The 22388-nt window shown below is 49.8% G+C and overlaps 6 protein-coding genes across 6 annotated transcripts; 4 read left to right on the forward strand and 2 right to left on the reverse strand.

The window, feature by feature from the left end:
- Positions 1–1445: 1445 nt before the first annotated feature.
- Positions 1446–4372, forward strand: KY384_007826 (uncharacterized protein; the record flags this gene model as incomplete). Its single annotated transcript, XM_044816316.1, has 3 exons — positions 1446–1838; positions 1888–2907; positions 2954–4372. The coding sequence occupies 3 exons, from the start codon at positions 1446–1448 to the stop codon at positions 4370–4372; spliced, it is 2832 nt and encodes a 943-aa protein (XP_044666956.1).
- Positions 4373–6304: 1932 nt separating this feature from the next.
- KY384_007827 (uncharacterized protein) lies at positions 6305–7237 on the forward strand (the record flags this gene model as incomplete). The annotated part of the gene is made up of 1 exon (XM_044816317.1): positions 6305–7237. The coding sequence occupies one exon, from the start codon at positions 6305–6307 to the stop codon at positions 7235–7237; it is 933 nt and encodes a 310-aa protein (XP_044666957.1).
- Positions 7238–9323: 2086 nt separating this feature from the next.
- Positions 9324–14347, forward strand: KY384_007828 (uncharacterized protein; the record flags this gene model as incomplete). The annotated part of the gene is made up of 3 exons (XM_044816318.1): positions 9324–9573; positions 9650–9831; positions 9878–14347. The coding sequence occupies 3 exons, from the start codon at positions 9324–9326 to the stop codon at positions 14345–14347; spliced, it is 4902 nt and encodes a 1633-aa protein (XP_044666958.1).
- Positions 14348–15801: 1454 nt separating this feature from the next.
- KY384_007829 (uncharacterized protein) lies at positions 15802–17931 on the forward strand (the record flags this gene model as incomplete). The annotated part of the gene is made up of 8 exons (XM_044816319.1): positions 15802–15882; positions 15924–16028; positions 16101–16233; positions 16295–16650; positions 16716–17112; positions 17259–17421; positions 17475–17565; positions 17644–17931. 8 exons carry the CDS (start codon positions 15802–15804, stop codon positions 17929–17931), a joined length of 1614 nt encoding a protein of 537 aa, XP_044666959.1.
- A 298-nt stretch (positions 17932–18229) lies between these two features.
- KY384_007830 (uncharacterized protein) lies at positions 18230–19950 on the reverse strand (the record flags this gene model as incomplete). Its single annotated transcript, XM_044816320.1, has 3 exons — positions 18230–19633; positions 19692–19731; positions 19787–19950. The coding sequence occupies 3 exons, from the start codon at positions 19948–19950 to the stop codon at positions 18230–18232; spliced, it is 1608 nt and encodes a 535-aa protein (XP_044666960.1).
- A 390-nt stretch (positions 19951–20340) lies between these two features.
- On the reverse strand, positions 20341–22303 carry KY384_007831 (uncharacterized protein; the record flags this gene model as incomplete). The annotated part of the gene is made up of 3 exons (XM_044816321.1): positions 20341–20448; positions 20511–20724; positions 20778–22303. 3 exons carry the CDS (start codon positions 22301–22303, stop codon positions 20341–20343), a joined length of 1848 nt encoding a protein of 615 aa, XP_044666961.1.
- Positions 22304–22388: the final 85 nt, after the last annotated feature.

Consider the following 22388-nt stretch of genomic DNA (forward strand, 5'->3'; position numbering starts at 1 on the left):
ATTGACTCATGGGGAGAGGGGAGTACTAGAGGCGCCAGAAAAGGTAGGCTCGAGTTATGGCTGCGTCGCTTGCCTTACGAAAATTGCAGAAGCCCAGACGTATCGAGATGTGTAGCAGCGTCATGTCTGAAGAGCTGCTGGTGGCTTACATACGCAGAGCGAGTTGGAGGTCGGGAATTTCTTATATTGGAGAGCTTATGTCCAAGCTTCAGCTTAACGTGGGGCATTGCCCGCATATATTCCAATTGCGTCAGGGTGAGACATTCTTGCGGCGGAGATGGTCGATGAGCTGTGCAATAAAGGTCGCTGCAATGCATTTGGCACCGCTGGATTGGGGAGTTGGTGGTGCTTGGTGATTGTCCTACGATGCTCGGATAGCCAGAACAAGAATGACTGCACCCCTTTTTTCGCAGCGATTCCCGCTTCGGCTTTCAGTGAGATGACAGAGTTTCTAGAAAGCTGCTAAGAGGGCTAAGAGGGCAGCTAAGCTGGTACGGACAAGCCTTCCCGGCAGAGGGCCGTTTCATCTTCTCTGTGGCATTCTGGGCTTGCAATCCGATTAGTCAATTTGAATAGACAACCAGAAATGATCCAGGTATAACTCCCCCTCCCTTGCGGACAAGATGTTGGCCAGAAAAAGCTGCAAGAGCAAGCAACCCAGATCAGTCGATGATCTATGCATGCGAGAGCCACCATGTAGTTCGTATGCAGAAGAAGCAGAGTATCTGCAGTGCTGTGTATTTGTGATTGCCGGCAGATGCATCGATGCTCGATAGGTGATCAGCCTCCGCCCGAAGGCTAACGCCCAAGCTCCTCTCTCTCTTTTCTACCGCAGTCCCGCGTTCCTGAAGGTAAAAGGTGAAATAACGTGGGCCAACCCCTGCACATGCAAGCTTGGTCCAGTATCACACCGTCTTAGTCTCTTGATCGACTTGGATCCAGTCCTCTTCCACTACTGCTTCCACCCTTGGGGTTAGCCTGGTGATGGAGTTTGCATTCTTGCCCTCATCTGGTTGGAATTTGATTGGCTAATTGGCCCCAAAATGCCTGTCATTTGCAAGTCTACCGGTACCCATGCTTGAATCTTCGTCGCTCTCCCACTCATAGGCCCGAAGCTTCTTGCACGCTTTCCCTTCGCTGCTTGTTTTTCCTTTGCCTTCTCTTCCTCCCTTCTACCCTTTCCTTCGCTATCGACCACTCCTTGCTGCACATCCTCACCCTCACCTACTGCACTTTGCTTGCAGGTCTCAGCGCCATAGGGCGTAGAAATTGAGACCATTTGTGCGGCTGCTTAATACCTCACATCCTGTGCCTCTCCAGCATAGCTTTGCTCAGAAGCATTGGAACGCCTAGACATTTGCTCACTCCTGCGCCAACGATTAGGCACAGTTTAAGCTGTTTATAACAATTGCAGCTCCCTCCTTTGCGGCCACAATATACACCAGATGGCTCCTTCATTACGGGACTACAACTCCTGGCACAACAGACCCTCCACCCGCGACAAAGAGCGACCATCGTCAACTCGCGAACATGGCGATCACTCACTCATGATACCCAGCCGAACTTCCTCCCTCCATTCAAGGATTACGCAGCCCATCCCTTCAACCTTCAGCATCAAGCCAAATCAGAGGACGCCGAAGACCCTCACACATGCCTACATGGTATGCGGTGTACACAGGGAACCATCGCAATGGGTGAAGGCACCTGCGCCTGCTCAAGGAAAGATTGGACACATGAAGGGAGCTGTCGGCCAATTCTGGCTGCCGGAAATCTTAGGCAGCAGTCCACGAATGGAGCAAGATAACGACATTGCGCGATCGCTATATGCAGCCATGAGGGTGAGTCGCTTCGTTGCCAGCTTGCTACTCCAATATTGATATCCTTTAGGCATGCTTCCCTCACGATATCGAGATCGTTGTGGGACGAAATGCGCCTCACTGCGTTCACCACTCATTCGTCCTTCAGCAAGACTCCTCTCACACGTTGTACGGTATCGCATTGAAGGTGTGGTCAAAAGCAGATGAACGGCGTGCCGAGACTATCCGCGACCTACGAAGGCGGACAGAATCAGATTACTACGAGGGCACTGATGAAGCCTATTGGATACCTTATTGCTTGAGCTTCCTTTCACGATACCCACTTTACGACCTACTTGGAGATTACCTACGAGGCATGTGGATTCATTGGAACAAAGCTACCAATCTGTTTCATGCGGAGGAGGTGTCTCGCATCCTAAGCTTCCCAGCGCCCAGACTAAATGATCTGGTGAGAATCGACATGAAGGACTATGCTTTGTGTTATCAATTTCCTTCTTCGCCTACTGGCTTTCAGAACTTCTCAATGTGGCCACTGTTCACCTGCTTGTCAATACCCAACATCGTTGGCGTCATTGAAGCCGCTGTCTCCGCAACGAGGAGGATTATCTTCGTCAGTCATTATCCCGCGATGCTAACCATCGCGACCGAAAGTGTAAGGCAATGCATCCGGGTTTACGAGTGGAGCGGTCTTTATGTGCCCGTGGTGCACGCTCGTCATGTGAAGGAGCTCGTACAAGAGCCTGGCCCTTATATGCTCGGAATCACTGCGGAGTGTCGCACACTCTTTACAGCGCCTTCGGACGCTCTTGTGATCGACCTTGACCGCAACTACGTCATGACTTCTGCTCCTCCGACTGTCCTGACTTCTGGTCAACGTGCTAAGATGATTTCCCGTCTCACAAATGCTTTGAGCGGAGACGTTGCCCCAGCCGGGGTACCTCATCACTTACGATCTGCTTACGCGGGCGGCAAACTCATACCCGCTGGGCAGATTATTGTTATGCGTGGAGAAGTCGAAACTGTTGAGAACCCTCCGTGGTGGAATCAAGACTCAATCATGACCGTGATGGATCATGTGTGTGAAAAATTGGTGAGTATCTGAAGGAAACCTTAGGAAGCAGCGCTGATGACATTAGGGTCGCAACACGGGCGTTAAAGCGATATTCGGTAGCTCTGTGAAGAAGCCTTTGATGACTAAGGTCTCGATGCGACACCTCAACGAAATCGTCCGCGAGCGCAACCAATACTCAAGAGATGCGGTCGAGGCCTGGCAAGACTTCATCAACCTGAAGAGTAGAATGGACGGCGAACTCTCCAAAGTCACGAAACGTAATAACTTCCTCAACGACGAGTTGGAAAGCTGGAAGCAGCAATTCCTCAAATTTCAAGCTTTCGCCGAGCAGCTTACCAAGGAGACTCAAGATCTTAAAGTCAAGATTGAAAATCACAAGCGAGAGCATCGTCGTCTTTCGACGCTCATCGAACAACAAAAGGATGACTCTACCAAACTCAGCACCAAATTGTCAGGCACTGAGAAACAACGAGACGATGCTTTGGAAGCTCTCGTGCTTCAGCAAGACATCGCTGAAGAGCTAGAGAGGGAGCGCAAGCGAAACAAGAAGGAGCTTGGCACGCTGCAGCACACTAACACAATGCTCATGCGTCAACGCGACGAATCACAACGGGTGGTATTCCATCTTCGCAGTCTGATTGATGGTCAATCCCATCACATGGAGCACATCATTCGTGGCTTGAACAAACCGTCAGACTCCAATGAGATCGCCACCGAAGACTTTGCAGATGCTCCTGAGGAGCAGGAAGAAACTGGCGCTTCCGCCACTTCTGCAGGTGCAAAAAGAAGTGAATCTCGCCAGTCACTTAGCCGCGCCAGCATGCGAAGCGACAAGAACACCTCGGAGATGGAGTCTCGCTTCTTCTCCAGCATCGTCGGCGCTAAGGCTGGGTCTCGTCTCAGCATTGCTGATATCGCTGACAGGCATTTGCGTGACAAGACTGATGCAATTGCGAATATTATTCGCAATATAAGTGAGCAGTGCGCTCAGGCCGTTGAGGGCATTCAACTCGCACATGACGCCGACGCCGACGATCATGAGCAAATTGACCCTGCGCTTCTTGACAAGTCGGGTCATAGACATAAAGACTCTGAGAGCAACGCTTCAGATCATACAGATGCCTCACAGCTGGCAGCACGGCATGATAATACTGACGCCGACTCCGGTGTCGGCGGCTCTACTGGTCACCTAACGCCGAACGGGGAGCGAGACAGGCGCCAATCCGGCTCCTCTACTTTCCCACCAACCCCTGACCTCATTGGCGGGCGGTCTAATACCAGCATGAGCGGCTATAGTGTCAGCACGGCGAATACACGAGACAGGGACAGCCACCAGTGGCAGGCTCAACACACAAAAGACAGCGTAAAGGTTGTCGGTGATGACGAGCCGCATGATAGCGGTATTGAAAATGGTGTTAGCGAGGTCGTCGACCACAAGGCGAACAGCATCGCGAGACCCGTGAACACTAGGGTCATTGGTTAATTTATGTCTTTTAATATCCCAACCGCGCGTTCTTAAATGTGGAGTCCGGAGAAGCAATGAGTGACGTTGCTTGATCAATCTATCGGGTTGATTAGGCCACCTAATTCGCCGCGAAGCTGCGGGTCAGCGATGGGTGGTAAAAGCTGAATCTAATTGATGGTCTCATGATCATTTCATTACGCTGTACATAGCTGTAATTCATCTTCCAATACGCTTGCAAAATCATTTACAAGCTTCTGAGAACGGTTCTCGCCTTCAAGCAGCATGATTCTCGCGACCCTCAAGATTCACTGGAACGCAATGATGCATGTCAGCTCGTATATTGATCCAAGACACCAGAAAGGTGCCTTCATAAAGGTGGTTACTCCACCCTGCTGTGACCTCACAATAGTTGTGTCGCTGCGGAAGGGTATATATAGCACCTGAGGGTCTGACAGCTGCATTAGCCTACGATATTACTTTCCGCCCCCCGAGATCACCTAATCTCGACCTCAGCCTGGTACAATCAACTCCTACCATTCCTTACCAACTTGCTTTCCTGACGATTGAGAAGTATCGTGTATGTGTTGCACACATGCATGTCACGCGACTACAATCATTACACCAGCATCAACGGTACGTGTCCGAGGAGAACTTCAAGGCGGGACATGGAAAGGCCCTTCCCCCAGAAGTCGGTCGCTTAACCGGTCCAATTATCACTTGGACGCTTATTGAGCGTGTAGCTTTACCATTATTACACCCAGCGGCCCAGGACGCCAACAACATTCTAGCTCTTTTCTAGTGTAATATCTGAGTCCTCCAAGACCCTCTGCCGGACATAATTGCTAAGTTTCACAGCTTTCATTTTCAGATTTCCCGAGCCGTTTTAGACCTCGAATTGTGGAAGGGCCACCAATGATTACGTACGAAATATCTGGAAGGCTCTGAACAAAGATGAAAGTATTCATGAAGACGAAGAGGACAGAGATGCCATCGTACATGAGTAAGGCTTCCCAATGGATGCAGGTCGTGCATGCAGAAGCTTCCAGGCCTCTTCAACGCCGGACGATAATTATAGCCGTAAGTGAGGGTCTGTTCATGCATATGCCTTTGCTCAAGTCCAAACGGCAATATTTCCTATGTTAAACATCGCTTCCGGTACGATTGCAACCTCAGAAAGCCAAGATTCTTCCCATCATTCCACATGCTGTTAACCCTGTTTGTACATCTAATCAGATGCCCACGCCTGCGCGAGAGCTGTACTTTGTCCTCGTATCCTTCTACTCCGCTACTTTACTAAAGCCTTTTACTCCCGTGCCAACAATTCTCCGCTATCTCTCTTTCTCGTTGAACCAGTTCTCCTTGCTTGTGTTTTCCAATTTCCTCTTGCACAGATTATACTCATCATGGCGGTGCTGGCGAGCGCCCTCTGTGCGGTAATGTGTATGTTAGCCAGAGCGATGGGCCAAAACAATCAAGATTCGGACAGTTCGAAGGTACACGTGATCACCGTGGGAAAGGTACGAATGGCACTGCTGAAGATTCTACCTCACTATTGGATGTGCAGCTAATCAATGGAACGCACAGTCGCTCGACGCATTTGTCCCTGACAATATAGAAGCCAGCGTCGGCGATACTATTACTTTTCAATTCTTCCCCGCAAATCATTCTGTCGTCAGGTCAGAGTATCATCAACCATGTATACCATACGAGTACACAGGAGAAAACAAAGAGGGTTTCTTTTCAGGTTTCTTTCCAGTCCAGAAGGTTCTGCAGAATGTGAGCCCGTTTTCACTCCATGTTGTCACCCTCTGAGCTTCAAGAAGCATTCATGCCTTGGAAGAAAGCTGATATTCCTATCAAACATAGCCGCCATCGTGGAACCTCACGATCAATGATACCATGCCGGTCTTTTTTTACTGCTCAGCTCCAGGCTCATGCCAAAACCACACAATGGTCGGCGTCATCAACGCCAATTCTTCTGTCAACTTTCCGGCGCATCAAGCAGATGCTCGCCAGTCTAAGTTCTCCCTCTCACCGGGTGACCCCTTCCCAGCTGAAGGCGAGGTGCCGTCCGGAGACAATGGACCTGTTGGCTCTACCTCGTCAACCACGGCCACCTCATCCCCAGCAACAACATCCACGGTGGCTCCACATTCTACTGGCGGGTCACCGATCTCAACCGGCGCCATTGCTGGCATCGTGATTGCCTGTCTCTTCGTGGTCGCTTTACTCGCGGCCCTTTTCTTCCTTCTGGGCCGACAACGGTCAATGCTTCAATTCTTGATGTCCAGAAATCGGTCCAAAGAGGATCACGAGGACGGCCTGCCCAAGCATGGAAGGCCTGAGATGGGCTTCGCAGCGGGCCATCCAATACCAAATCGTTACCATTACTATGGCATCCAGCCAGATGTGAAGTACAAAGATGGCAGCTTTGCAACGGCCCCTCCACAATATCCGCATCCTGCCCAGGCAGTCTCACCAACGAGCCCGCCAGTGCGGAATCGAAGTCTTTCGATTGCTTTTGGTAGGGACGATGTAAGCAATGCCGGCGCCGGTGGCCCGTGGGAGCTACCGAGTCGTGATAGAGACGAAGAAAAAGACACGGGGGAATCTTATGGAAACGGCAGTGCTAGAGATGGCGCAGGAAGCAGAAGTAGTTGGCGCGAAGTACAGCGAGGGGCTAATCGCATAGCAACTCAACAACAAGAGCGACCAACTATGAGGTCATACTCAAGGCAAGAGAGTCATCCAGCCGTGCACGCCGTTGTGGTTGGGAATAGTAGCCCGGACATCAGTGATCTTGCGCCAAGTCCAAGCTCGAGTCCAAAGCCGCAAAGCCCAGGTCCGTGGCCAGAAAGAAAAGCTAGCTCAAAGACTGCGTGAGTCTCTTCCTTTCCTTGACTAAGACTCATTTCCACTCCTTTTGCTTCTATCCCCAGCCATAACAGCTCTTTCAAAGTGGAGCATTGGTGGAGAAGAGAGATGAAGACCTTAACGTGCTTCTATTCACGCGTCCTGATCTCATATTTGCACAGGCAAAGCAGTTGGTACGAAGAATGATCTAACGTGTTAGTGCGCTGCAGAATGAATCCCATTATCAATGAAATCGATACCCCACCCGAAAGCCCAACGCTTGGAAGAAACAACTCGTGGTCAAGGCAGAGGGGCCGGTGACAGTGGGTACGAATCGGCTGAATTATGATGATACGTAATGTATATAGGACAGATGGCTACGGTATGCGAGACGACTATGGACGAAAAGGCACCTTGACGCCAAGAACTCCATCACCATGAGGTGATCGACCTTGCGAGAGCTGGTACGAGTATAGTTGTACCTTCTTTTGATAGTCCATGTATGATGAATAGGGGGGCTATGCCTTGTTATACTCATGAGGCGAGATAGCATCCGACGATAATCAAGAAGGTCTTTATCAAGCGTTATTGAGCACGCTCGATCTGGACCACACAAACGAGAGGAGAAGAGCCCCTGAAATTTGGGTGGAGGGCTAAGCTTCAGACTATCAACGGCCGGAAGTGACGGTAAAAGCCAGAGATGGGTGATCAGCACACTTTGGGACGAATCACATCACAGCGCTTGCATAACGGCTGTGAACCAAACTTCGAATTGTTCTTTGCGGCCTTCCTTTCCTGGGCTGGCACCTCGCGTGGCCGCATGTTATGGAGGGGGTTGATCAAACGGGCTGTTCCCTCCAACGGAGTACGCCTGGAGCCTTTGTATCTCTGTACCTTCCTCTCCAAACCACAATTCAATCCGGCGCAATTCCCCTGGCCTATGTTGATCCTCGCGTGGCACAAGGATTAAGGACAACGTGGACTAGGGTTCCACCATCTTTGGTGCGAACTCTGAGGTTAACGTCTGCATGCTCTGAGAGATCCGTGGTGCTGGAACGAGCTGGTGTTCCTCTCGCGAGAAGTATCAAGTATCCAAATACAATAATGATTACCGGGACGTATCCCTGGACTGTCCATTCACGGGTCTGTACATGATCAAACAACGACGGGTCATGTTTGTCACACTCTCTGCAGCAGCAATGTCTGCAGCAGTTTCGGCTGTTGGACGCGGATGCGAGTAATCGTAATGATTGTGCAGGGAGTCGGGAGAGCCACTTCTGCGCGCGCGACAGTGGCGCAGAGGAGCGAGAGCATTCTCCAAGAGTTTGAGAACGTCATGCATAGCTCTGTCACCTTCTGTAGATTTAATCAAGGGAAGAGATAATGTGACGAATGGATAGGAGTCTGGAAAAGGGGCGGCGATGATTGGGAGACTCTGGGAAATGGAAATACCGACCACGCCTGTTCCTGCCACTTTTCGGGTCACCTTAGCGTAGCCGATCCCTTTTCAGTCCAAAACCTCTGCAGACACCCTTCTCCCTATCCCCTCCACCACAAACATCCCACCACGCTTGCTCGTGATATATCTATCGTTACGGCTCGGCATCTATTCAACAGCTACGGCGTATTCCTAATCTACGCGACACGCCCGCTTACACGCCGCCTTGCGAACAGTATCACCGGGAAGCCGAAGCGACTCTCGCAACGTATCTATTCGACCTTACACTTTCACCACCCACGCATCATGCGAAACCCGTTAGATCTCGATTATCGCCAAATCCGATAGAACAGACTTGAGGTGCATTAAATGCCGGGAAGGGACGAGGCGGCCATGGCCAGCCCGCCGTCTTCGCCGCCTCCGGTACGGCCAATGAGTGGCATATTTCAGATGAATAGGAGCTCGAGTCGCATGAGCGTCAACAGCAAACAGGGCGGGGGTAGCAGGGCGTCTGATGAAGAAAGCAAGACCTCTGTCAAAGTCGGTACGTGTGGAATGCGCACGTCAAAACAATGAATACAGAGCCTAACCCGGGTAAACGCAGCTGTGAGAGTGCGCCCGCCATTACAACCGTCAGATCCTGCCTTCGAACTGATCCCTCAACGCTACCACCGATCAATGGTTCACACTCAGACAGAAACCGGCCTCACAATTGAATCGCCTCAAGGCCGAAAGTTCTTCATTTTCGACCGAGTATTCGGAGAGAACACGAGACAAGAAGGTGTCTGGGAATACGTCAAAGACAGTGTTGACTCGTTCATACAAGGGTATAACGTCTCGATATTAGCTTACGGGCAATCCGGTTCTGGAAAATCATATACCATGGGTACCTCTGCTGGGGGAGAGCAGTATCATCCTCAACAAATGGGTACGTCATCATGAGCTAGAATCGTAACGTAAATTTCATCGTTCCGAGTGAGAGTGCTGATTCTTTGGCTTGCCAGGCATAATTACCCGCGCTGCTGGTACTCTTTTCCGCAAGCTTCAGGGAGCTCCTGGCCTTATGCGTGGGTCTTCTGGGCTCAGGACGCCGACACGATACTCTATGCATGGGACACAGGGACTAGTAGATGCAGCCAAGCAGCAAGCAGATCGCAATTGGCAGATGAAAGTGACCTATGTCGAAGTAGGCCCAATCCCCCATGAATGGGGATCAGTGTTGACATGCTTAGATCTACAACGAACACCTACGAGACCTCCTTCTACCAGATGATGTTCCGCTTGCTGAACGACCGGCCGTCACCATCCGTGAAGACAACAAAGGCAGGATCCTGCTCCAAGGACTCCGCACAATTACTATCGACTCCGTTGATGACCTCCTCAAAGCATTGAATTTTGGATCTGCGATCAGACAAACCGACTCTACTGCAATTAATGCCAAGTCTTCTCGCTCGCACGCTGTCTTCAGTATCAATCTGATCCAGAAAAAAAACCGCGCACAGCCAGTACAAGTGAACAAGAGATTTTCAACGCCTGTTGAATCACTCACTGGTACGGACGACTGGGTCACAACTGACAGCAAGCTTCATTTCGTCGATCTTGCTGGTAGCGAACGGCTCAAGAACACCGGCGCCTCAGGAGAGCGAGCGAAGGAAGGCATCTCGATCAATGCTGGTCTTGCCAGCCTAGGAAAAGTGATCTCACAACTCTCTTCCCGGCATGCTGGCGCACACATTTCCTACCGTGACTCGAAGCTTACCCGGCTATTGCAAGATTCCTTGGGTGGCAATGCGATCACGTATATGGTTGCTTGTGTAACGCCAGCAGAATTTCATCTCAGTGAAACACTGAATACCGTACAGTATGCGCAGCGAGCCCGAGCGATTCAAAGTAAGCCTCAGCTCCAAGAAGTCTCAGATGATGGCGATAAGCAAGCTGTGATCGAGCGCCTCAAAGCAGAAGTTTCCTTTCTCCGCCAGCAAATCAGGAGCTCGGAGAATGGATCACATCCTGCGCAAGATCGCTCAGAGCGACAGAATGAGCGCGAGGTAGAGCTTCATAATCACTTATTAGATGCCCAGGAGAATTACAATGCCCTGAGTCAGAGACATGCGAAGCTCATATCCGAAATCACGAAAGCAAGAGATAACAGTGAATCTGCAGAAACGCCTACGCTCACGGAAGCGATTGGCGACTCTGCTGTGGAAAGACTCAAGCGCTCAAACTCTTTCGCTGAAGCTGTCGAACAAGTTGTATTGGAATATGAAAAGACTATCCAGAGTCTCGAAACTCAGCTTTCAAGTACAAGGTCGGCCCTCTCTGGGCAGGAAAGTACCCTTTTGGAGAAAGAGAACAGATGTGCTTACGTTGAAACGCTAAATCAACAACTTCAAAGCCGTATTCAGAAGTTAATAGATCGTGAGGCAACGAACGAGCAATACCTACACAACCTTGAATCTAAGCTTGACGGCCATTCGTCGGGTGATGCCAAGAGTACCTCGGTGGTTTCCGAGCTACGCAAAGAAATAGCTCGGATTCGAGAGAATGAAGCTCAATGTGAAGACTATATATCCACGCTTGAGGAGCGCCTCGCTGAAGCCGACCAAGATCTTGAGCTGAAGCAACGTGAGCTCGATAGACTTGAGCATGTGATCGAACGACAACGTAGTATTGGAAAGCTGGACAATCTCCTCTACGAATTTGATCACTTGCCGCAAAATTCCCAGACGACTCACTTCGCTTCGGATAAGCCTCTGACAAACGGAATATCGAAATCTGTGAAACTTGACCATAAACGGAAACTGTCAACTTTAGAGGAAGCTGCAAACACCGCAATACCAGAGTCGGACGAGGAGGCTGAGAAATACCTTCCAAATGGTGTTGGTCATCACCATGACGATGAAGAATTTTCAAGAGACGTGGACACGCCCCGTGCCAAAGCCAGGCCATTGCCGCGAGAAGCAGAACATCGAGAAAGTCCAGCGCAGGCCCGCATAGTAGCGGAAAAACTCGAAAGTGTTACTCAAGAGCTGTTTGACCTTCGCGTAGAACATGAGTCAACCACAAACGAGTACGATATGTTGTCCGCCAAGTATGAGGAGGCTTTGCGAGCATTAGCGGAGATGCAAGACATCGAGGAGATCCGGAGACATCATGGTGATCGCAATTCGACAGTTTCACCACCATCCACTCGGCCTACCTCTTTTTTAGAGGATGCGAGGGTGACAGAATCAAAAGACAGAGGACAAGTGCCATCCTCGCGGTCCTTATCATCGGAATTGTCCTTAGCTGGGGATTCCAGTACTTCGCTGGAGCCATCCGTGGATGAGGGACCTTACAAAGCTAGACATCGTGGTTCGCAGCGCGAGGAAGCTTTATTCTCGGAGCTTGGGCAAATCAAAAGAATACAAGCTGAAAAGGATGATGCTTATGCAGCTCTTAAGAATAACTACAATGAGCTGCAGGAGCTCCACGTCGAGACGTTAGACATTGTTGAAGAGCTCAAGACCGAGATCACGAAGACCAAGCACAATAGCCCACCGACGCCCACCTCGCCGGTCATCCGAAGAAAATCCAGTCAAAATGTCATGACGATCGATCGGGCACATCGCTCGTTGGCGTCGCTGAGGAATATTGCCTCAGACAATTTTGAAAAAGATCCGGATACAATGCAGAATTTCGAGCTTCAGCTCAATACAGTCATGCACGAATTGCATCAGAGGTCAGAACGGGTCCAAGTCCTGGAAGGGGAGATCACAATGTCGAAGAAAGAAATGGAAAACAAGAACTCGATGATCTCAGGCCTTACGCGTGAACGATCAAGTATCAAAACATCGTCACCCGGACTCGATATGAACGCGATGACAATGATGAACGACCAGATTGTGCAGCGAGAGCAGCAAATGAGAGAACTCACAGAAAAGCACACCTTGAAGGAACAAGAGCTTTCGGGCGAACTAGAGACGCTCAAGCAAGCTCTTGAGCGTGCAGAAGCCACAAGGTCTAGCATACCGGGCTTCTTTCCAGAAACACCGGCTACATCAAACGAGGCAAACAAGCAACTCGGAGATGGATTGGCATCGTCTGAGGAGTCCGCGCGGTTGCAGCAGGAGGTTGTAGAATGGCGGAATAAATATCAAGCAGCGATAGACTCGATGCAGGCATCCGAAAGCCGACTTCACTCAACCATGTCCGAGCTCCATGAGTCTCTCCTGACAACCGAGAGGTCGAAGACCGAAGCCGAAGAGAGAGCTCGCGACTTGGAGAGCAGGTCAACGCCAACTGAAGGTGTGAGCGAGGAGCGGAAACGTGACAAAGCAACGATTGAGAGATTGCGAGACGAACTAGATCAACAAAAAACTACGAGCGCGATGCACCAGAGCAAGATCTCGCGACTAGCACAGCTTCAAGAGAGTGCCCGAGCACAAGCAGAGGAAGCCACACGCTTCAGAGAATCGAGTGAGATGGACATCGAAAGTCATCGAACACAGATCTCGGACCTTGAGCGGCAACTAGAAGAGCAGCAAGCTGCCGTAGAATTTCATAAGCACGGTCTCAAGTCACTGCACGATTCACATGCTCACGAGATTGGGGACTTGAATGCAACAATTCAAGATCATAATGGCGCTAGAATTGATATGGAGAGAAACCTAAAAGAAATGGACGATGCGCATCACAGCCATGTGGAGCGCCTTGAAACCGATGTCGCCAACCTTAAGACCCAGATTGATCAGTCACGCGGTGGACTGGCTGACGAACTAGAGCAGGCTAGAGCTACTTGCAACCATCTTGAGCGGCAGCGTGACGAGCTTCAACGACAAGCCCAATCCTTGAAATCTGAAGTAAACGAGGTTAACAGGCAAAACAAGATCAGAGCCGAGGAAATGGAGAAGCTGCGGGCTGAAAAGGAGAGGGCAGCAAATCTTGTAGACGATTTAGAGGAGCAATTATCAAACTCCTACGATCAACAGCAGGCAAGCTCTAGCCGGCTATCGCAGCTCAACAATACACATGACAGCCAGCAGAAGGCAATGAATGAGGCTAATGCCATCGTTGCGGCCATGCAAAAGCAACTAGAGTCCTCACAGAGTCAGGTGGAACAACTCCAGGTGAGCCAACTCAACCTAATTGTTACCACAAAGGCTAATAAAGCGCAGTCACAGCTGCGTGATAACCACCATCGTGACTCTTCTACTGTACGCAAGTCTGGGAGCGTCACATCGCTTCCGTCACCTCCCCCTGCTATTCCCCTTCCACCTTTGCCTGCCGGTGCAGTTGCTTCTCCCACGTCAGGAAGCTTCCCGTCTTCGGTTCAACAAGCGTCCATTCCCCATGCAGATATATCTTCTCTTCAACAAACCTTGTCTGAGAAAGATTCCCACGTCAAGCAAATGGAGAAGCACCTCTTTGCAGAGAAACAATTGACGGCTACGTTAGAAGAAGCGCTTGTCGATCTTGAAAACCAGAACAAGAGAACCAAATCTGACATGGATTCTTACAAGAAGAAATGCTACGCCCTTGAAGACGACCTCAATGCACAACGACGTGAGGGGAAAAGGGTTCGTGACTCGGTGCAAGCAGTCGAAGAAGAAAAAGGAAAGAGGCTGGAGGCCGAAAGGGCGAGGGAGAAGCTAGAAGAGAGAATGAGGGCGCTTGATCAGGGGAGCAAGAAAAAGAAGAAGGGAGGTTTCAATTGTTTCTGACGCTGCAACAATCTTTTCTCTGGCTTATGTTTCTTTTGGAGGCAAAATCTCTGCGATGGCTTACGGGAAATGGCTCTGCGGATATGCGGCATGCAGCGAGGGAGTTTGTTCTTTTCTTTACACACAGCCTTGGCCTTCGACCTTCTTTCGCAAACGGTTTGAGGATTTTTAACAAAGGACGCACGAACGCAATAACGGAACGTTAATATACAGGGGGGGAAATCTGTCGTTCGCTTCTCTCGTTGAAGTGGGCTTATACTCTGTCTGCCTGCCTCTGGTGACGAGAGCCAAGCACGCATTGCATGCAGGGTCGGTGAAATGGGAGGAGGATATATGATCGCATTTTTTGAGGATCTAGAAAGAAAGAAATAGGCCGCGGGACTGTACGCTTGACTTTGGCTTGTTGCGCGAGGATACCCAGGGTTTCGTTTCGGAGGGACGTATGTTTGTACATAGCTGCTATTGAGGCAAAAGAAGTTTTCAACGTATCCACCTGCTGAATCCTAAACAAAAGCTCATCCAACACGAAGGCTGACCACAATATAGTACGTCACGGTGCAGGGTAAAGGGTGACCCGATTCAACACTTGAGTGACAGTCTCTATTACTCGCAACAAATTTGTCTCACGTCAAAATCGATAGCCGCAGAACAATCATGACTGGCTTCATCTTTGGCTTCAGTCCATGCCAAGTTCTAAGCTCGGGGCCTTGTTCCATCAGGCTGCCAGCTGTGTAGGAATGGAACTCCTTCAGCACCCGCTACCAATTCTTTCAAGTCTCGGCTTTGGAAACACAGACTGAGAGACTTTGAAGTGTGGAGATTTCTTTTAAACACCGTATCCTCCCGTCTGGGCTGACTTGTGAGTATGTCTAGATGGATGGCAAATGAACTCAATCAATAACTCGTCTCTAGCCTTACATGCAGTCTCGGAAGGTAACAAGAAGGCTGGAAACGCATGGCTTACAAGTCGATATCTGAACAAGCGTTGGTCTTGTGCTCTGCGGGATGTCTTGCATCAACGTTTCAGCAATATGGCAGTGTTCTAAAGGTCTAACGAAAATAGGTCCCGTGTCGCGTCTACGAACGCTACGAACCGATGTAAGGCTTTCAGCTTTCCAGATTGAACATGTGCTACTGGTTATGTTCAAGACAATAAGTCATCCTCTTGACAGCTAATCTATCTATGGTCTGAAATCCTGAAAACGGTACAGAATTATCCGCGGTACATACTCAGCCTCGTACCTTGATGTGGAAACAGAGTGATGACCAGTACCACCCGTTCTCCAGATCTACTCGCATGTATCAAGCTCAAACAGCACTGAGTTCGAGAACTAAATAAAAAGAATATAAGGAATGCTTTGCGTATTCCCTAAATCCTTTTGCCTTCCTCTCCACGGCAACTTGTTGGGACAGCCTCTTGCTCTTACATTCCTGCTCCACATTAAGCCTCCACAATGAAAGGTCTTCTGTGGCACGGATGGCCACTCACTCTGTTTTTTCTTACTATTACTGCCGACGTTGCCAACTTCCAGGGGGTAGGTATCAAGGGGCCTATTACAGCTCGCGACCCTGCCAGTCGCAACGCGGCATTGAATTCTGCCAGGTTCCCCCCGATAGCTGGCTAGGCTATGGCCTTGATATGAGGAGAACTGGTGGTATTGACATCTTTAATTGGGATTCGGTTCGTACATCGCGTTCAGAGCCTAACAAAAACGACGATCTACGAAAGACAGGGCTAAAAGCGTGTCAATAGATAGAAAACTCTATCTCGAGGTTTGCTCGAGTCGTCAAGTTGAGCGACGAACGCGAAACCCAACAGCTGCGATATCTTACTTGGGATGTGCCTAAAGGTGTCGATATTATACCAGATACTGGCCACGCTGATGGTTCGTCTAAGGCTTGTTCGCGTGTAATTGACGCTTCACAGGATACTGACGTTGCAGCTAGGGGAAAGTGTGACTTGGATAAATGGTATCGAAGCTCGGACAAATCTAGCAGCTGGAGGTTCCGCTTCTGCAAGCTATAAGATTGTATCTGGCGACGCATCTCTAGACGTCGGCCTCGACACAAAATTAGAGCAAGACTTCCAATACTCATTCGCTGCATATACAGCGAAGGAGCTGGGTGCTTCACTTTCCGATTATAAGCAAGACGTTCAAACGGATATGATCAAGAAGGATCTGGCACAGTTTCCCGAGATAGATGGGACTGATAAGGAAAACCTTCGGCGATGGGATGCATTTTTCTCTGCGTATGGATCTCATGTCATCAAGAACACCGATTATGGCTACCGTTTTCAGTTTGTATGACTCCCATAGCGATTCTCGTGAGATATACATCTACTGTGACTGTCTGACAGTTTAAATAGAAAGTTGCCGCGTCTAACACCAATACGGAAGTTGATAAGAGGTTTGCTGCTGACGTGGGAGTCACTTTCAGCGGCCTTCCGGTGGCTGGCAAGGGCGACGTGAAAGCTGCAGGCGAGACGCAGTATAGCACCTTCTTGTCAGAAGAGGTGCTAACTCTCAATCTCCGCGGTGGGGACACGACCGTTGGGAATACGATCACCGCTGATCCTACCAGTAAAGACACCGCTGCGAATTTTGCTAAGTGGGGAGAAGGAGGGGCGGCCTTTCCCGACATTATAGGTCTTGGAATGGTGGAGCTGTGGAAGCTACTCAGGGAAGTCTTCCTGTTCGACGAGGCCAACAAAGTGCAGAATGCATGGAATTACTTCGCCTCTCACCGCGCCGATCATTTTACCAGTAAGTCAGGTTCTTGGAGTCCCACAATTCTTGTAGGGACATCAATTTGAGCCTAAAAACACATCATCGGGAGTCAAGGCTCGACGAATGTCTTTAAAGCTCTGTATCCGGCCTTATGAAGTATCACTGACGCAGCTCTTACTTAGAATGTACCCTCATTGTCAACTCGGACTGGGGAGAATTCGGCTTGCTCACGCCAGGATACGTTCAGGATGTGGTAGGAAATGAAGGCACCACATTCTCCACTAGCAAGATACACTGGCAACTACCAGCAGGGCAAGTAAAGGGACGGGATGTCGGCAATATACAGTAAGTTCCAACTGAAGGCGAGGACTCGCGGTAGCTAATCCCGTATGTCACAGATTCACTATCAAGAATGACGGCTCACCGATCACAATCTACACCAACCGGGGCGATGAAAGCGAAATAGACTTCGAGATCCCAGACCAACAGGTATGCTCCTCCTTTACCCTCCTGCACTCAGAACCTATTTTTTCTATATCCACTCTAAATACCCCGTCTCCACAATAGGTCACACTTGTGAATAAAGGCGATCCTGACAAAACTTTCGCCAATTATAAACAATGGTTTAACATCCCACCCAACAACCAAGGCGTCAATGAAATCGTCATCCCGGTCGAGCAAACCCCAGGCTACGAGCCTCCGATTGCTGCCCAATCGAGTAATTCAAGCGCCATTCCTGGCCGTAGTGGCGCTGCGAATTTGCCGATGAGTAGTGCTGTCAATCCCGCACTTCAAGGTGAGACTGTAGGTCCAAGTTTGACGCCCGCCAATACTGGAAAGAGGTGGACTGCCTAAGCGAAGGCGAAAGGTCCGTATGGATTCTGAAGTCTTCTGAGAACAATTTAGGGAGCATTGAACATGGACATTCTGCTTCCTTGTGCTTTGCCTTGGTGTTGAATTGCTCTTGCTTGCGCTATTGGCTTCGTGTCTCTTCATGCAAGCTCCGCGCGTGAGAATTTGAAGGGCAGGCCAAGTAGTGAATAATATCCAGCTAGAGAAGATCTTCTCCTTAGCTCCACTAAGTCAACCCATATTGACACGTTGAAAGATTAGCGCATATCTTTCATATCATTTCTCACGATCCATTTCCCCATCATTCGAGCCGTCGACACAGCCAGGTAGCTCCCAGAGCTGCAACGCCTCCAGCCCTTAATATCCAACCAGTGCCATCAGCAATGCCAAAGGCCTTCGTGAGCGCGTAGATTGTGCTACAAGCGAGTGCAGCCAGGATTTGAGGGAGTGATATAGCTGTATTGTGGAGTCCCATTATCGCGCCAGTATTACTATTTGTATATGCTGTGCCACCAGTACTATCGAAATTTGGTTCAGCCGTTTGTAAAGCTTGTTGTGCGGCCAGTTCGGTGCTTATGATAGCGAAAGGCGCGAAAAGGGTGAGCGCCCAGGAGAAACCGGCGAAAGCAACGATTGCGACCGCTGCTGCAAGGCGGTTGACGATGAAGGTCATGAACATGAGGATTGCGAAGAAGCCTTGGGAGTATTTCCAGGCCTTTACGATCTTGCTCTGTGTAGTCTTGTGCTGAAGGCTGCGAGATCGAGATCCTTTACGGTTGACTAGACAAGGGAGAATTAGGTTGAACCCGAAAGTGACCAATGCAAAGAGAAAGCTTGCGAAGGTACCGTAGCGGACTGCTTCTTGAGATATCCTGGATTGCTTGCCTGGGACGAAGAGTGCGTCGCTGGCTGCTTGAGGATCAACGGATGCATCTTCGGAGGATAGGACTTTGGCGGCGTAGAATTCCCCAATGTAGGTTGTCGAGTAGTATAGGAATGGAAACCATCCCATCCAGGAGAGAAACTGTACATGGCATACTTTTCGAACGGTACTGGGCATTCCACTGTAAGTTTGGGCCAGGCTCCGAAGTATTGTGAGAAGGCCTTTGGTCTTCTGCCCAGGTCTTGTTGAGGATGATCCAGGCTTTTCTGAAATCGATATGCAGGTGACTCCAACAGTGAAGGATAACAGAACCGACGCGAATAAGCACAATATCTGGAAATGGGACATCAAGTCCACTTTGCTCGTGGGCAAGATGCCGAATCCGAAAAGATACCCTACAATGTTTCCGAGCCCCGTCATCACACTGACATACGTACTTGCCTGAGACTGTTGATGAAGGGGGCAGTTCTCGACGATCAGGGATCGTATCCCTGCCTGCACTGGCTGGATAGCAGTGTTGAGTAAATAGATCCAGAACGTCGCAAAGATGATTACGGGGGTGTTCGCTGATCTACTCTCCGCGCTTTCGGCACTGGATAGGGCTCTTGATTGCACAATTTCTTTGGCACAGGAAAGGAAAGCCATGGAAACGACAATTCCGATTGCACCACCAAGAATGAAAGGACGTCGTCTCCCTAGCCGACTTGAGCTTTGGTCACTCCAGCTACCCACGAGCGGCTGAACGACAGAACCGCACAGAGGGGCGGCGATCCAGACCAATGCAGTGAGAGACTTCGATAGACCCAAGGATACGAGATATGGCTTGAGGCATCGATAAGTACATACTTTTGACACCTGAAACGCTCAATGAAGGACTTACCGAGCCGTTGGACAGAATGACAGACCACACAACCTGCAGACTGTCTCGTCATAAGTATTCGTGCCCGGATCAGCTATTCACGAATCAGGACTTACCCTCCTAGCCCACAAGTCAGACAGATCAGCCTCAAAGGTCCAATTGACTGCTCTGGATGGTCCTCTTGGATCAGAAAGGCCTCAAGCTCGCCGACTGGAATTTCCTCATCCTCCACCGCAACTTCGGCGGCCGTTGCGGCGGACATCTTCTTCTCGTCATGCATTGAGACTGCTGTTGCAAGGCCTCAAATCGACAATACAAGTGCTGAGCCGCAACTTAAACATCACAACAAGGTATACGCATTCAGCGACGACGTGATGCAAGGACAGATGTTGATATGATCATATGGGTCAGGAGTCAGGAGTCAGCGCCTCGTATACCGATCCGGTGAATCTGATCGCTATTACCCGATTGGGTAACACTAGGCGAACAACCGCGAACTTTTGCGCTACAGCTGCAGCTACGGGGATCTAGACCAACTGATCTGCCGTTTGTGCGAATTGGCTTGAATAAGTGAGGATAGTATCATGTCTCATACAAATAATAAATACCGCTCCATCTGCGTGTCCATGGGCCGAAGTTCATTTCAATGTGCTGCATCCTGCATTGCTACTTACACATCATCGGACGTCTCGTCAGTCCCCATGAAGACTTTGTACAGCCTCTTGCTGAGGGCGGGCCCAATGTTTCCGTCCACTTCATTCTTGTCAATGGCTCGCTTCTACCAAATTCATTAGCCTACAGATTTGGAAGCTCGACGAATGGCGGAGGTGGAATGCTTACCGGTAAGCCTTCAAGCACGTATTGACCACCGTCTCGAAAGCCCTGCATCAAAGCAATGACACTTGCATATTTATATGCGATCCCTCGGGCTATTGGTGGTGTGACTCGCACCACTTCCTGCAGCATCTTGTGGAAGGTGTCTTCTTTGTCAGTGCCGCATTTGACTTGATCGTTTTCCATGCAGAAGCCTGTCGCAAGATTCATCTTTTGCTGCCTTGTGAGTCATCAGCCACTTTTTTAATCAACTCCAGATTCAATTAATCTTACTTGTACGGGATCAAGGAGATGTGCTGGGTGAAGTTCATGATCCACTCCGCAGATTCCTTTGCGATAGGCGTGTGGTGAATCAGACATTCATGGAGGACTTGCAAGCGCATCAGAGCATCTTCTATCCTAGATTCGTCCAGGACTTCCGTTTCGGCCTGCTTGCGTTTTCTGCCTTTGGAGCTGGAATCTTCGATCACTATACCAGCTTGCCGATGAACCTGTGCTTGCCACGCACGTTGTTGTGCATTCTTACTTTTCGATATCGTGCTACTTAGACCTTCTATCAAATAGATGGGCATGGAGCCAGGATGTGCGCTTTTCATTTTAGCAACATGTGTCTCAAGGTCATCGTCACCAGCCTCAGTTGCTGCTAGTGATACAAACTCTTTGCCTGTCATGTGGCAAAGGATATGTTTCTCATCCTGAATCACAGTCTGAGCAAGTGGCTGAAAGTACCCAAGTTCATCATTCCATTTCCTCGTGACTTTCCGTCGCCACTTTATAACATTCGGTGTAGCGCCCTGATACAACGCAACATCAGCTCCAACATTCTTGAGCAATTCTCTGACTTGAGTATTTAGCGAAGAGCCATCGAGAGAAGCGGGAAGATCGACGATCATTTGGGGCGTTGTGTCTTTCTTGTCAACCTTCACCCGATTGGCTTCAGCAACATCGGTCTCCCTTTGCTTTTCCTTCGCCTTCTCAAGTTTCTCTAATCGCTTGTGTTCTTTTTCCTTTTCTTTATCCTCTGACCTCTGCGCTTTAACAGACTCTCGCTCACGCGCCCTAGCCTCTTTGAGCGTTGCCTTTTCTTTCTCTCTGGCCTGCCGCTCAGCCTCCGTGAGTTTCAAAGGCTTCGATTTCGGTGCACCTTCTGAATCGACGTTGTTGGATCCAGTCCGCTTTGACTCTACGCCTCTCTTCATCCCGCTATCTTTTGATCGGTGAACGCCGCTCTTTTTGTTTATCCGAGAGCCCATCTGAGCACTATCTCTCGATAAAGAACCAAGAAGTGATGCAGTACGTTTGGATAGCTGAGGCAATCTTTTGGCGGCGTCGAATATGTCGTTGGGCAACTCGTCATCCGAGGCATCACTTCCCGAAGATCTTGTTGCAGATTTCTGAGAAAGGAGAAGACCAGCCCCGCTACCATGTATAGACGAGGTGAATACAATTGGATCATCCTCAGCAATGTCGCCGGTGAATTTTGTGCGGTTTACGATGTCCACACTTGACTTGACTTTGGCAAGAGCGTTGACATGGGGTGCAGTAACTTTGGAGGCGTAAGACACCGCTGTGTGGTCGGTCAATGGACTCAATCTGCGTCTCTTTGCTGGCGCCGCTTCCCATTTGTCGTCAACCTCAATCGTAGTATCGAAGTCGTCTTGAAGAAAAAGCGATTCTTTTGGCGAGTTGGGATACTTAGAATTCGTGACCAGACCTTTATTACCCTGTGCTAAAACGTCAGTCACCGCCTCATCCTCGGAACTGCTGATCTCAATGAGATCCGCAAGAGGCATTGGCATAGCTGAGTCGTACCCAGGAACCTGGGAGAGCGGAGGTTGGTCCTCTGGCGGGAGGACGCGTTCAAAAATTAGTGTGGTGCGCAAG

The sequence above is a fragment of the Bacidia gigantensis genome (assembly GCF_019456465.1).
Source record: "Bacidia gigantensis strain McMullin 20006 chromosome Unknown contig_278, whole genome shotgun sequence".
Lineage (NCBI taxonomy): Eukaryota > Fungi > Ascomycota > Lecanoromycetes > Lecanorales > Ramalinaceae > Bacidia > Bacidia gigantensis.